This window comes from Myotis brandtii, unplaced genomic scaffold (assembly GCF_000412655.1).
Source record: "Myotis brandtii unplaced genomic scaffold, ASM41265v1 scaffold744, whole genome shotgun sequence".
Taxonomy (NCBI): Eukaryota; Metazoa; Chordata; class Mammalia; order Chiroptera; family Vespertilionidae; genus Myotis; species Myotis brandtii.
This window is the reverse complement of record NW_005370965.1, coordinates 827759-843057: the sequence shown is the minus strand read 5'-3', so window position 1 is coordinate 843057 and position 15299 is coordinate 827759. Positions and strand designations below refer to the sequence as shown.

The 15299-nt window shown below is 55.7% G+C and overlaps 1 protein-coding gene across 1 annotated transcript; it reads right to left on the bottom strand.

The window, feature by feature from the left end:
* Positions 1-8432: 8432 nt before the first annotated feature.
* On the bottom strand, positions 8433-15297 carry ECEL1 (endothelin converting enzyme-like 1; the record flags this gene model as incomplete). Its single annotated transcript, XM_005882976.2, has 18 exons — positions 8433-8848; positions 8962-9038; positions 9213-9308; positions 9660-9725; positions 10062-10186; positions 10332-10399; positions 10923-10974; positions 11048-11106; positions 11404-11507; positions 11717-11791; positions 12066-12164; positions 12670-12892; positions 13573-13697; positions 13932-13939; positions 14021-14093; positions 14174-14284; positions 14392-14460; positions 15070-15297. Coding segments are annotated over 18 exons (1758 nt in total), but the record flags the coding sequence as incomplete, so codon positions are not given.
* Positions 15298-15299: the final 2 nt, after the last annotated feature.

Below are 15299 nucleotides of genomic sequence, written 5' to 3'. Positions count from 1 at the left end.
ATCAGAGGCCTTCAAAGTTCAGTCAGGAGGTTCCTTATGGAAAAGTCCCAGCAAAGCAGATTTAAAAGAGCCTATATGATCAATTGCTATTCTTGTTGTATATATACACAAAATACACCAAGTTTATTAAAATTATACAATTTCAAACAAATTAATCTTAATTTGGCTATCTTTGGTAAAAACGGGGATGACTTTAGAGAGAAAACTTATGTTTCAGTAAAGCACTTTTGTGGATATTAGATTCTAGTGCTGGTCATTGTCTTTCGAGGTTTTGTGTAAACTAAACTGGATCCTGGATTCTTCCAGTGTCTGGCTATGACTCTCCAAACTCACTCTGCCGATGTTTCTTCCATCCTTTGACTGGGAATCATTGAGAACCCAAACTACCCTCTCCAAAGCCGTGTGAGCTGAAATGGGACAACTTGATACCAGTATAACCTTCAGAGGAATCACAGCAGCTCAGATATGGACAATCTTCGTGCCTGTGGCAGAAAGACTATCAGAGACGTTCAAAATGCAAACCAGGAGAATCTGTCCGACCCTCACTGCCTGCCTTCACTCCTCCTGAAGATGATTCCAGCCAGATGTCTAGAAATCCCCTTCCTGCCTGCCTTCAGAACTCAGAAACCGGGCTTATAGTCTGCTCCAGTCACTAACCATTTTTCTTCTGTTTCCATAGAGATGCCTCTTATTATGTACCTGATTGCTTGTTCCATAGGCCTAACTTTGGGGGCAAAACTGTTGAACTGAACTGACCTGTTCTCAAGACAGACTGATTTAATGAGATATGGAACAACCTCTCAACCCTACTTCTGGAACATGAGAGCTTCAGGAAGTCTTAAAGGCAGGACAATGGGCTCAACACAGGCCTCCCCACGCTATGCCACTTTGGTGTGGGAATTATTTTGAGCTGAAGGCAACCGAGACCTTGCAGTTCATGAGAATCTTTTCCCTCTCCCTTAAAGAATTTTAATTAGGGGCCTTGCCCGTAATAAGAGTTATCATCAGAAAGAATGTTTTATGACCTATCTACAGGGCAAGGCAAATTTCTAATTACTGAGCATCCGCCCTTCTTATTGTCCTGCAATGACCTTCCTCCCCTGCAGCCCAGGTGCCTTACCTCACCCCTAGCTCAGAATGTCATACGTACTCCATTTTCCTTTCCGTCCCTGAACCTCCGTCCCTGACCTGTGGGGTCTCTGACTCGTGTATGTGGGGTTCCCATCTGCATGCATGTAGTTAAATTTGGTCATTTTCCCTTGTTAATCTGTTAACCAGTTGATGTGTCTCTCACATCTACTAGTGTGTTTCTTTCTCTCTTTCTCTCTCCCCTTCTCCCCCACTCCCTTCCACTCTCTCTAAAAATCAATGGAAAAAATACCCTCAGGTGAGAATTAATAATTATATATATATATATACAAACACACACACACACACACACACACACATACACACACACACAAACTGTTTGAAGTACCCCCCCACCCCATCAGAAGAGTCTAGAAGGAAAAGTTTCCCTCCCCCACGTTACCAAGTATCATAAGGCTCCAACACTACTAGGACAATTTTTGTTTATAAAGTTAAGGTCACAGCTGGCTCTACAGCATTTTATGTGCTGTTGGGGCCGCTAGCCCTTTCCTGCAATGCTCTGACTGTGCCTGGGCCATCAAAATCCTTTAAAATAAAAAAAATCCTTTCTGGGTAATTGTTCCATCAACGGGTGCACTAACACTGTTTTCCCCATATGACATTGTTTTTATTAAACAAGACATTTACTGTTGAGAATATATATTCCCTGCTGTATCTCCCCTTTAGTGGTTCATGAAAAAAAAAGTGGTTTGTGGATTTCATTATTGGAACAGAATTCAGCAAATATGTTAAGCTGAGATGTGTTAGAAACATCTGTACTTTCAGCCAACTGTATAGCAAACCTCCCACACTGGGTAATTTGCTCTTACATTTCCTTCTAATCTACGGCAGTGTTTTCTCTACATCTTCCAACAGTATTTGCTGACAAAGAAATGCTTTTCGGTTTGTCGACAGATCATTTTCTGTTCATTGTTTCTGCCATTTTTACTGCAGTAGAAAGAATAAGTGCCTAGTGGTAGTTGTTTTTTGTCTTCTGCTATTATGTAAGGAACTTTAAAAGGGCTTTCCAAATATTTATCATTGCTTAGGGAAATATCAAGAAGTACTGGTTGGACAGCATGTAACTCTAAACATCATTGGGAGTTCATCTCTGTGTTCTGGAAGCTTACTTTTTAAATGCCTTGCTCGCCACAAGGATTCTGTGTTGTCATTGACTAATATCTCAAGGCACAAGGCATGCGGGGCAAGCTTTCAGTGATGATAGGGGTGGGGTACTGGAGCAGTTTAGTTTAATATATATACTAGAGGCCCAGTGCATGGAATTTGTGCACTCGGGGTGTGTGTGTGTGTGGGGGTGTCCCTCAGCCCGGCCTGCACCCTCTCACAGTCCACCTGGGCCTGCCTCTGCAGGGCGATCATGAGGTGATGGCGGGGAGGGGTTGTGGGGGGAGGTGGGGCAACCAATCACATTGCACCTGCCTTGGCTGGCCTGGCGCCAGTGCATGTCACAGCGTGGTCATCAGACAGTTGTTCTGCTGTTCGGCCGTTTAGTCAATTTGCATATCATGCTTTTATTATTGTAGATATTGGAGGCTAACTTCTCCTTGGGTCTGTTCCAGGGGTGATGACAAGCATGTATCAGGAGGGAGGAAGGGTCTCAGCTGCTGCTTCTGTGGTTGTTCACCTGCGTGAATTACTGGTGTTATTTGCAGTTTCTTTTCAGGACTATTTTGTAAGCCCCTTGATTGTTTGGAAGGATTAGTTTGTTTAAAATTAGATCATATAATCCATAAATCCATATAAAGAGACACACTGAAGTCTTACACATCGCAGTCTATGGAAAGTGAGCAAATTGGGAGGGGTTGCAGCACCTACATCCTCTTCCCCCAGGACACCCAAGAACCATGTTGGGTGGGTGCCAGGCTGACAGGCGAAGGTGCCAATGGAGCTAGATTTTAGATGATTCCCTTCCATCTCAGTGCCCCTCCACCCCAAGGGTTGAAGTGAAGCTGCGAATGAGGTGAAGCATGGAGATCCCAGGACTAGGCACTCGGGGAGGGAGGGAGAACTTTTTGTCCCTTTCACCAAAACCCCTGACATCCAGAGGGGAACCCACAGGTGTTTGGGCCCCACCAGACTCTCAAGCCCAGCAAATCCCTGCAGAGCTTAAACTGGGCTCTTGGGGGCGCCATTGGCCCAGCTAGACCGGGAGCCCCTGCTTATGCAGCCCCTGTGAGCCCTTGCTCCCGCACCAGCCAGCATGGCTCTGGTGGCTGACACCCGAAGTGTCCTGATAGGTAAAAACAGGCCCACTGCCTCACAGACTTGAGGAACAGGGGCCTGCTAGCTGTGCCTTGTCCTCACCTTGGGGCTGACATTACCATCTGACTCCGCCATCCTCCCTAGTTCCAGAAACAGGTGTCCCCTGGTCGGCATCTGTGTGACAGGCCATTGCCCCTTGGAGGATGCCTCCTGGAGCCCCTGGCTCCCTCGTGAAGCTGCGCGGCATCTTCCATTGCACCCTTGGATCCCAGGCATAGCCAGGTCTGGGTGCTCCACAGAGCAGAGCTTCAGCGTTTGCTACCAGAGCACAAACCAGGCAGTAGCCCTGTCAAAGGCATCTGGAGTTCCCCTTGATATGACGTTGCCACTGGGGATGCCCAGTCTGCCACGTGATGCACTTGGCATGGGGGCCCAGGAACCAGTCTGTCTCCTGATGTGCCCCTTAGGGAGGAAACAGCCGTTCCCTGTCCTAACGTGTGAGGCCACCGTCCACCCTCAGCCGGAGGCTTCCAGGCCTTGATGCCCCGTTCTGTCCCTTTCTTTGCTCACTGGATTTGCAAGTTACTGGTCATCAGCCAGCACAGCACCCCTCCCCTCCCTGCTGGCCTGGGCTCCTCAGTGAGAGGGAAAATAGCTGCATTTAGACCCCTCCACACAGATCCCTGCCAGCGCCCCTGCAACGGTTTGGTCCTGCAGGAAGGTGGGAGAGTTTTATTATTTATGCAAAGTACAGGCAAGGAGAGATGCGGCTTAACAGCATCACGTGACAGCAGCTGGGGAATTCGAGCTGCGTGCTGGCCCAGTGAATCAACCTGAGCCACTGCCAGAGGCTCCTGGGTGCTGGGTGGCAGCTGAGGTCGGAGCCAGGTACTGCCTCATCCCCTCTCACTGATGAGCTCATGCTGGACACCAGCCTGCTCACAGGAGCCGCTCAAAGGGACCTGGGGCACCGGATGAACAGTGTGCTGTGCAGCCCTCTAGGCACCTTCTATTCAGCATGGGGAGGCAAGGAGGGCTGGGAGGAAGCAGCATGGGGTGGGGGGAATCCATGGGGCCAACATATTTCTGTACAGCAGGGCACACCCAGATAGCAGTGGGGGGACCATGGCCAGGGGAACATGTTGGCGAAGCCTCAAAGATGCTAGCTGGTTTGGCTCAGTGGATAGAGCATTAGCCTGCGGACTGAAGGGTCCCAGGTTCTATTCCGGTCAAGGGCACATGCCTGGGTTGCAGGCTCAATCCTAAGTGGGGGGCATGCAGGAGGCAGCCAATCAATGATTCTCTCTCATCACTGATGTTTCTCTCCCCTCTCTCTCTCTCTCCCCCTTCCTCTATGAAATCAATACAAATATTTTTTTTTTTTTCAAAAAAGATGGGCTATAAACAAGTGAGGGCTGGGAATCCCCAACTCGGGCAGATGAGGAGGCCCCAAAATGAGCTACAACCCATGTCATGTGAACCAACTGCAGTTGGGACAAAGGCAGGTGCTGGGCCTGGAGGGGGTCCTCCTCAGGCCACGGAAGAGGGATCAGGGGGCAGGGTCCCTTCCAGGACACCAGGGGTTCATTCTGAAGACTGCAGGAAGGGCCAGGCCAAGGCGCAACTAGTGTTCCCCAAAGGGAGGGGTGCCACCCAGGTGGCCCGGGAGCAGCTGCATAGGAGCACTGCTCCTTACACACAGGCGCCGTACATGCCTAGGTCCCACTCAGGGATGTGCCGTCAAATGTGTGGCCTCCACGTTGAAAGGGGAGGTTAGAGGGCAAGGGCTCCCTTTGGGAGGACAAGCTGAGTTTTGTATTGCCCTCAAATCCTCAATGAGACCGTGAAGGGTTTACAAATGGTGGCTCAGGCTCAGGGGCCTGCATTTTTCTCGATAAAATGCTCCCTAGGACCGCTTAGCGTGGTCAACTGCAGTTACTGAGACCCAGGAGGGCTGACTGGATCCAAAGCCTGATGGGTCTCGGTTTCTCCAGAAGCCCCTTCCACCCTTGCCGGCTGGGGTGGTGATGAAAAGGGTGCAGGAAGGGGAAATGCCATTTAAACAAAAATGGGTTGTAGTCCCTTCTGCTTTGTAAGGGGTGCGAGGTGGCAAGATTACATCTGTAATGGCCCACCGCTCCTAGCCAGCTCTGCTCCTACCGAGGCGTGGCCCAGAGGAAGGGACGCCGCACTCTCAAGCCCTGCCCGCTGCCCTGTCCTGCTGCAGGGTGGCCCGACAGGACAGCCTCGGGGACACACAGTGCTCAGGCTCTGGGCCAGGCTGGGGCCAGCGGGGGGAAAGGGAAATTGCTCTTTTTATTTTTTAAAATGTTTTTATTGATTTCAGAGGAAGAAAGAGGGAGAGACAAAAACGTTGATGAGAGAGAATCATTGATGGGCTGCCTCCTGCACGCCCCCACTGGGGATGGAGCCCGAAACCTGGGCATGTGCCCTGAACGGGAATCGGAACCGGTGCATGGGAGGACACTCAACCAACTGAACCACACTAGCCAGAGCTAGCAATTGCTCTTTTTAATAAAGGGGGCTTCTCGAGCCTGTTTTGGGAGGGGTGAGGAGTCCAGAAAGGGGGAGAAAGGAGAAGAGGTAGTGAAAGGGCTTTGCCCCATCCAGCACCCCAAACCTCTAGCAAAGCCTGTGACTTCACCCAGTCTTTGCAGTAGTCCCTGGGAAAGGGGACTCAGCTGGGGTGCAGCCCAGTGTGGGGGGCATGGGGTGGGAAAGGGCCAACCCATGCAATGGGTCATGAGGAGAAAGCCAAGCCAGCCTCCGATAAACCAGACCTGGAGGCATTTGCATAGAGAGGACCCAGCATATTTGGAATAGAGGCCCAAGCCATTTAAAAATAGTGCATGGGGGCACCTCACAAGCTGGGGCACTTGGGACCCCCAGGGTGTTGGACATCTGGTCAGCATAGAAGCAACCACCTGGGTGGCAGAAACTTGAATCCGAGCTCCACAGAATGGGTTGGAAAGGCCTGGGGCCCAGGGCTGCTCAGTGGCACCATAATCCCTGAGCCCCTTCCCGACACGCCCATCAGCTGACACAAGCTGTGTGGCCACAGAAAGGGCACGTGACCCCCCTCAGTTTCCCCATCTGTGACATGGGCTGTCCCTGCCGCCTCACCGAGGGGCAGTGAGGATGCTCTGGAAAAGCAGTTTGGAAACCAGTGGGTGACCAGAAATCCCAGGTTGCCGACACCCATGTCTCCTCTGAGATGCAAGGCAGGGAAACTGGGGCACAAGTTCGCCTCTTCATTTGGCGTCAAGTCCTTCCCAAATCCAGAGGCCTGGCTGGTACTCACAGGGCTGAGGGCGACCCCAGCATCCTTGGCCCTGAGGACTCAGAGTTGGGCAGGGGTGAGGGGGTGGGAGGCTCTACCACAGGTAAGTGCACCCCTCACCCGCACCCCCAGGTCTGCTGATGATCTCCTGGGGTACAGAGACATGGAATCATTTGTCAAGGCAACTCAGCAGTGACCCTGGTCTCATGGCTGTGGATGGCTGAAGCAAGGTCTGATGCAGAGGTTGGGAACCTCGAGGCCCCCCGCACACAGGACACAGGTGCTGCCTGGAAGCTTAAGTGCAGTCGTAAGCCATCCTGGCCTCCTTTATTCCCCAGCTATTAAAAGCTTAGCCGAAGATTGCTTTCTGACATTGGTGAGCCACGCTCTGAGGAGGCCTGCTGAGTGGGGAGCCTGCCCTCCGGGGATGGACGCAGCCAGCCCTTCAATAGCCACCCCAGGCCATGTCTACACTCACCGCATCACCGCTTGTTCCTGCTCCTCACTTAAAGGGAAACTGAGGCCCAGTGGGCCGCCGTGCTGTTTGCTCACGTCCTCCACCCCAGCAGAGTAATCTAATCCCCAGGGTGGCTGCAGACAGGGCCTGGCAGACAACGCAGTGGCCGGTGTTTGTGCTGTGTGCATGGTTTCTAAGACACACTGAGAGCTGATGCTGAATATGGCACGGACACCCAGAGCTTGAGGACTTGGCAGCCAAGACATGCCCATCAGCTGACACAAGCAGTGTGGCCTCAGAGAGGGCACGTGACCCCCCTCAGTTTACCCATCCGTGAAAGGGGCTGTCCCTGCCACTATCCGCTTCACTGAGTGGCAGTGAGGATGCTCTGGGGCTCTGTCTGGAAACCAGTGGATTCTGTCCTCCAGATGTCCTTGGCTTGCACTCCCTCTCACCCGCTGATCTCCCTCTGTTCTCCCCAAAGGAGAGTGAGGAGTCCCAAGCTCTAGGTAACAGCAACATCGACACCGAGTGAGCCCAGCGGGGACCCATCAGGCAGAGGGGTCTCAGGTAGCCTCATGCCTGTCGGACACAATCTCACCAGCAGGGTGGGCACTCCCCAGGTGGGTTACACACTGGGCATCAGACTCCCAGGCAGCAACTGGCAGCTGAGGCTCACGGGGCATCCTGGGCACCAGCTCTGGACCAGCCTCCAGGTCAGGAACCTTATTCCTCTCCCAGGGCTCCTGGGCCCACCTTCCCTCACATGCCCATTCCCCAATGGGCCCCCCAGCTGGGCAAAGATGGAAGGAAGGGGAAAGATATCCAGGCTTTGCCGCACTTCTCACCGCACAGCAGAAGTGACCCTGGAAGCTCACCCCACAGGCCCCCAACCCCTGAGGCTTCCTCTAAGCCAGCAGGGAGACAGGAGAAATGGTTTTGAGTGGATGTGGGGAATTTGGGGAGCCCAGGCAAGAGGGCTAGGCCTAAGGATTCCAATTCCAGCCAGGATCCTAGGCCAGAGGGTTGGGTTGGGTGGGGTATGGAGCATGGGGCACCACTGGGCTGGGTGTCTGGTACCCATGAGGCTGGTCTGGGGCACCCCCAGAAGTGGGCAGGAGCCTAGGCAGGACTTGGGGGAGGGGGAAATGGGTCGTTGGTGACAAAGACAGAAAAGCCTGGGGAGGCAGGACAGAGGCAGCTCAACCAAGTCACTAGGAGGGGACAAGAAGGCGCCTAGAGTCCTGATGGTGCTAAAAGCCTGAACCTCCTCCCAAAGGAGACCCTTCCTCCAGCCCCACCTTCCCAGAGGCAGAATTGTCAGTACAGCAGCTTTATTGACCAGACATAGCAGCAAGAACACAGCAAAGGTGGGGCCTGGAGAGTCCGGCCTGGCCACAGGCTCTGGCTGACTAGAGTCAAGTCTGGGGACCCCTGCATCTCTCCCCTGCCTTCCTAGAGCCCAACCTCATCCCTGCTCTGAGTCATCCCTAAAGTGATGGACAGCAGGGGCTGAGGTCCTGGAGGGGCTGGGAAGGCAGGTGGCACCCAGATTGGGGCCAGGGCCAGGTCCAGGGGCCAGCAGGAGGCAATTCGTGCAGGACAGTGGGGGCGTGCGGGTGGGTGTGGAGCGGCCGGCTCACCACACAGAGCACTTGTGAGCAGGGTTCATGGGCGAATCTTTGGGGCAATGGAAGGCCCGGCCAAACTCCTCAAATTGGGACACACTGCCCAGCACCCTGGGGTGGAAGAGACCCATAAAGTGTAGGTCCCAGCATACCCGAGCTGTCCCTTCCCATAAGAACCTGCTTCCATCCCAGATACAAGGAAAGGGTGAGGCCCAGCAGCATACCTGTAGTGCTCAGGCGCGTGCTTGTCGGTCAGCACCTGCAGGTAGATGGACTGTGACCGCCGTTTGATGCACCAATTCTGGGCCCGGGGTGGGGGTGCAGGGGAGGAGAGTGGGAGATGAGGCCAGGAGTTCACTGCCCAAGCCCTGCAACACCCTTCCCACAACCCCCAGCACACTAGGCCTTTAACTCCCCTCAGAACCCACAGAGCCATTGTCCCCACCCCCAACCACCTACCAGCCCCATGGCCCACCTGGGCAAAGGCAATGAAGAAGAGCTGGTTGTGTGTGTACTTGAGCCGGTGCAGTGGGTGCTCTGGGCCATGCTCCCGCACCCACTTCTGATAAGCCTGGGGGTTCAGGAGGTTCAAGTGCATGGAGCTGCAGTGCCCACAGCGGGGCAACCTGACTTACCCTCCACCCCGCCAGCCCCAGCTCTGCACATTGAGGGCCCAGCTCCCTCCTTCCACGCTCTCCAAGCTGAGCTTCCTCCCAGGAAGGTGCCACCCCTCCAGGCAGCCCTCCCTCCTCTTGGAATGCAGGGCCTGGGAGTCCCTCCTTTTGTTGAGGACCCCTGTCTGGCACCCCCTAGGCCAGAGGACAGTAAAACAGGGAGAAAGAGGTGCTACATCTCTGGTTGAGTCCCCATCAGCCCCCACCCCTCCCCTGAAGGGATGGAGGGCCAAACCCCAGCAGCTCACATAGTAGGCCAGCTTGAGGCCCCCCATATCTGCGATGTTCTCGCCAAGTGTGTGCTTCCCATTCACCTGCTCAGAAAGGAAAAGGCTGGAGGCTGCATGGGGCCCACTGACCTTCCTCAGGCCTTGCACCCTGGGCCCCCGCCCACCCCTACCCCTGCCCTGTCCTCCCCTTTCCAAGAGGATTTAGGAGGGACTCTAATCCCTTTGTGCCCCATGGCCCTGGTGAGTCTGTGTGAGCTCAGTCATGTGTCTGTGAGAGTGTGCATGCACCCCTGGGTGTATGTGCAGGGACCTGCACAGGGTTTGTTTGGGCACATGTGTGTGTACACGTGTGTGTGCACACACGCTCCTGTTATGTGCCGAGCTGGGCCCCAGGCGCTAAGGGAGGTCAGGGGGTCTCACCCGCTGATTGTAGACAGTGAAGTTGTCGTAGAGGTGGACGATGCACTCGGCCTTGCGCAGGAAGCGGCGGTAGGAGGCCTCTGTCCACCAGTGCAGCAGGTTGCCCGCGCGGTCATATTGCCCCCCTATGGGGAACGGGCAGGATGGGCTGAGACTAACTCTCACTCCCAGAGCCCAGGCTTTGAGGACAGAGGGGCCCTGTAGAGTTTTAATCAGCCCATCACCACCCTACCCCCTACTGCCACCATCCCCTCAACCCACAGGCCTCACCCCAGTCGTCGTAGCCATGGGTCAGCTCATGCCCGATGATGGTGCCAATGCCCCCGTAGTTCAGAGACCTGGGCCCACAGCAGCAGCGTCAGGCCCCACCTGTGTTCTGAAAGTGCCTCCCTGCTGCCCAGGCCCCGGGAGGCCCTGGCCAGGCTAGGAGGTGACCCCGTGGTGTCTGCATGGTGCCAGGGCACTCCTGCCTCAGCTTCCTTGTGGGATATGTGAAAGGGGCCATTTATACCTGCGCACCTGCCTTTTAGGAAATAACATCTCACAGAACTGGGGTGGGGGGAGGGGGGAGGGAGGCAGGAGGGAAATGGAGGCACCCCACATGGGATATGCCTTTTTCCTCATCGCTAGGGTTGCTCCACCTTTGAAACACCTGATGAAATCTCAAACTAGGTAAGAAGGGACTAGGAGCATTAAAAAGAAAGGGAAAAAAAACTATTTATGTCCTAAATAACCAAGGATGAAGTAGGACTAGGAGGACCCAGGGTCTGCAGATGTCTTGGCTCCTGGACCCAGCCCAGGTTTGGAGCAGTGTGAGCAGCCCCCACCCACCTCGCAGACAAGGCCAGGTTCCGTACTCACTGTGGAAAATCAGGGTCATACAGGGTGGGCTGCAGGATACCAGCAGGGAACACTACAGGGAGGGTGTGGTAAGCAGGAGACCTGCCCACCTCCAAGCCCTGCCCCTTTCAGGACATGCCCCTTACCCATCTGGTTCTTGTTGGGTAGATAGTAGGCATTGAGTGCTTGTGGAGGAAGCAGCCACCTGTGGAGGAAGGCTGAGGTCAGCTGCGGGGGGTCCACGTTCCTCCACAACCCTCTTAGCCAACTTCTTGAAGGCTGTTCTGGTGGACAAGCCTACAGCCATGTCCAGGCCTCCCTCAAGCTGCTCCCCAATGATCTCCAAAACTGACAGCCCCACCCACAACCTGTGCAGGCCTTGTGCCCCTCGCACCAGCATGGTGTGAGGTAGTTTGCCCCACCAGCCTCCTGGCTTTAGTAAGGTGCCCTCTCTCCATGGCACTTCCCTGCCCCCCACCCCAGCTCTGGGCCAGGCACCCACGTGGACTTGTCCACCTCCTGCCGGATCTTCTTGACTGAGAGCTGGATGCTAAAGCGGATGCTGTTTAAGATGTTCTTGAAGTAGGTCTTCTCGTGGACTTCAAACTGCACAGGGGACAGGCAGCACTCAGCGGCAGGCCAGGGGCCGGGCCAGACGAGCGCCGGGCAGGCCACATGCCCTCCCAAGGTCCATCAGCTGAGGGCTGGCTGTGGCTCCTCTGCAGTGGTGGTGGGCTCCCTGGAGGTCTTGGACAGGGGCCTGGAGAAACCCAGCTGGTCAGGCTGGACAGGAACAGGCCAGGGGGCAAGCCCACCTCATACTCCTTGTCCACGGCCTCGGGTTTGAGCAGGAAGTCTGGGTAGCCGACCATCACCATCATGTACTGGAGCTATAGTTGAGAGGGCAGTGAGAGTGGGGCAGAGCCTCAGGTGATAGCCCTTTAGCCACCAAAGAGAAGGCTCTAGCTCCAGCTTAGAGGGGAGTTCAAGGATGGAGAAGAGCAGACCGGGTCATGCCAACTCCATAAAAGGCACCTTTGTCTCCTTTGTTATCCCAGCCCTAGGCGCTCATAGGTGCTCAATAAATATAGAACAAACAAATCAGCCCATCCCTTGGGGGGGCCTCAAGCTGATCACCCCATCACCTGCAGGATCGCACTTCACCTTGGCCCGAGCAGCCGCCTTGGTCTCAGCATCCATCCAGTCCAGCTCCTCCAGGCGCTGGCCCAAGATGTACTTGATGTCTTCCACCAGCTGCTGCACCTGCAGGGTCAGGGCTCAGGGTTCAAGGATCAACCCAGGAGGGCTTAGAGGTGGGCCCCCGGCACCTGGTATGAGGGGTCACCTAATTTTTCAGCCCCACTTTCTAAGTTCAGGGCTGGTACTGAGCACCAAGGGGTGACCTTGGAGGTGGGGATCCAGGCCCTGCACCTCAGACAAAAAGCTCCCAGTCTGGAAGGGGGCAAACTGCCCCAGCAATGATCGCATGCATTCCCAAGACCATGCCTACTGAGCATGGCAGAGAAGGATGGGCAGGAGCTTAGTGGGGAGGGCCTCCTCTGGCTGACAGACCAGGTGGGCTTCCTGGGGGAGGAGACCTGGTGAAACCAGCCTATAGCCTCAGAAAGGGCAGAGCCCTAAACTTAGCCCGCTGCCCCTAGCTGCAGGGGGATGTGTGGGGCTCCCCATCCTCAGACCAAGGCCATACAAGGACTCCATGCCCAGTTCAACACTTATAACCCCACCCCCAAGCCCAGGGCAGCCTGACCTTGGCTTTGCTGGCAGCTGAGAAGTGTTCATGTACAAAGAGGGCGCCAAGAGCCATGCCAAAGTGGCGGTTGGCCTGGCCCAGGCAGACACGGGCCAGCTCCTGGGGCTTGTCACTCCCCTCCATCTCACGTGCCAACTCATGCAGAGCCTCTCGAAACGGTGGGGACAGATGCTCACTCAGGACCACCACCACGCGCCACACCAGGTAGTTGTGCAGGATCCTGAGGGCCAGGTGAAGGAGCTGGGTGTCCAGATAGGCTCACATGCTTGGGCCACCCGCGTGCACCATCCTACCATCCTACCGCCCATACTCCTGAGCCTGGGGTTGGACCTAGCACCCCCAGGAGTGAGGGTCATTCCAGGCACACAGAGGCAGAACCTAGAGTGGCCTGGTCAAGAAAAAGGACCGGGTCCACACACACAGCAGGACACATTCTGGCCATGGAGCAGAGCACCTGATGCTGACAGGTCACAGGCCAGCATCATTTTCTGACTTGCTATGGGTGGAAGAGTTGGCACTTCTGGTGACTGTGTGCCCCAGAGCTGGCCTTGAGAGGCCTCTGCTCCTCCCCAAGGTGGGCAGAGAGCAGGGAGGCTTTCCCCAGGGTGTTTCTGGGGTGGTAGAGCTGTGGCCACACTTGCCCTTTCTGCCGTCCAGACCCACTCAAGCCTCACTATCCCCAGATGAGGAAACTGCAACTCAGGAACTCACAGCCCTACTCAGGGTTCCACAGAGTAGGTGAGAGAACCACGTCTGAACCTGGGGATCAGGACTCCCACTCCAGTGCTCCTCACATGCCTCCCCTTTGGCTCCTGCACAGGGGTGGGAATTCATAGCTCCCCAAGAAGATGGGTCTGGGGCATGGGGAAAGGGCCTGGGATGGGTAATTGGCAGTTGTACCTTCGGGGTGTGGAGCGGATGAGCTGGGACACCTGCTGCATGTAGTCCGTGGCCAGCAGCACCACCTCCTCGTCCTCTGAGAAGTCCTCCTGGAAGATCTGGTCCAGCAGCCACTTCCACTGCAGCTGCAGGCCATGGGTGGGGGTGGGGGTGGGGGTCGCAGGGACCACAGAGCATAGGGAAGGGGTTGCAGCGGTTCTCAACCTGTGGGTCGCGACCCCTTTGGTGGTCGAACGACCCTTTCACAGGGGTCGCCTAAGACCATCCTGCATATCAGATATTTACATTACGATTCATAACAGTAGCAACATTACAGTTATGAAGTAGCAACGAAAATAATTTTATGGTTGGGTCACAACATGAGGAACTGTATTTAAAGGGCCAGCAGGTTGAGAACCACTGGGTTAGGGAGACACAAGAGATACTGGAGTCCTGGGGAGGGGATGACCCAACAGTTTCAGGATCTTGTTGTACATGGAGCTGACGTCTCGACGGAGGTCATCATACTCTGACACTGTGATCTGGGATGGATGGAGATCAGGTTGACCCAGCCCTGCCCCATGGTCCCCTCCTCCCAGCCCACAGCAGTGCCCCTGCTCACGTTGGCCAGCCGCTGCTCCAGTTGCAGGATCTCCTGGGCCTTCTGCTCCACAGCATCGGCACCCAGCAGGCTGAGCAGGCGCTCCATGAACACTCGGTAAGCTGCCAGGATCTGCACCAGGATGGGGCATGTCAAGGGTGAGGATCATGGCTAGGCCCTGGGCCATTCCTCCCCGAGCCCCAGGCCTTCCCTGCAACCTCACCCCATTGCCCCCACACCTTCTCACTGTCCTCATCCTGAGCTAAGTACAGGGTTCTCTCCGGTAGGGTGAGCCCATCCTGGTCAATCTGGAGAGAGAGGTGGGCGTCAGAGGTCAGAGTTCAACAAGCCAGGATCAAGCAAAAGAACTGAATTCCCACTCAAATGTCCAAATAGCAAGACATCCATTGTCACAACCCGAGGGGCACAAAGACACTAGCCCCTCCCACTATCCAGAGAAGAGGGTGTAGGAGCCCCTCCCACCACCGGTCTAGCCTGAGTAGCCTGGGGATGATAGAGGGGAGGTCCCCGCCTCCCCACCCCCACCCCCAATCCTACTTCCTGTAAAGCCTTCCCTTTCTCCACCTGTGAGGAGCATTCGCAAGGAGGTATTGACATTTAGGGCCCAGCATCTGGCCTGCCCCAGCCCCTCCGGGCTCAAGGGCACACACCTCCTTCCCACACCTCCTTCCGTGCTCACGGAGCCTGCAAGAGGGCTGGGAAATTGCAGCTCCCGCGGCTCCGCTAAACACCGCAATTACTCCAGGGAAATTACTTGCGCCCTCCTCCCGAGCTCTGCCAGCGCACGCTCCCTTCCTCTTTCCTCTCCTCCCCTCTGGGATGGGTCTATGGGAAGCGGGGCCGGCACCCCGGGTTCCTGGCCGCTGGCGGGTACCTGAGGAGCGGGGGACACTCACGCGGATGACATAGCGTGAGGAGTTCCTGTCGTCCAGGTTAACGGTGAGTGAAAAGAGCGCGGCGGCGCTGTACACGCCCTGCGCCTTGTACAGCAGCCGGTTGAGGTCCCAGTGTCCCGAGGACCCCGGGCGCTCGGCGGCGCCACCCAGGTCCCAGCCTCCGCAGTCCTCGATGACCTCAAGCATGGGCCTGGGGCCGAGCCTCTCTATCTCGCGCATGTCGAGGCACG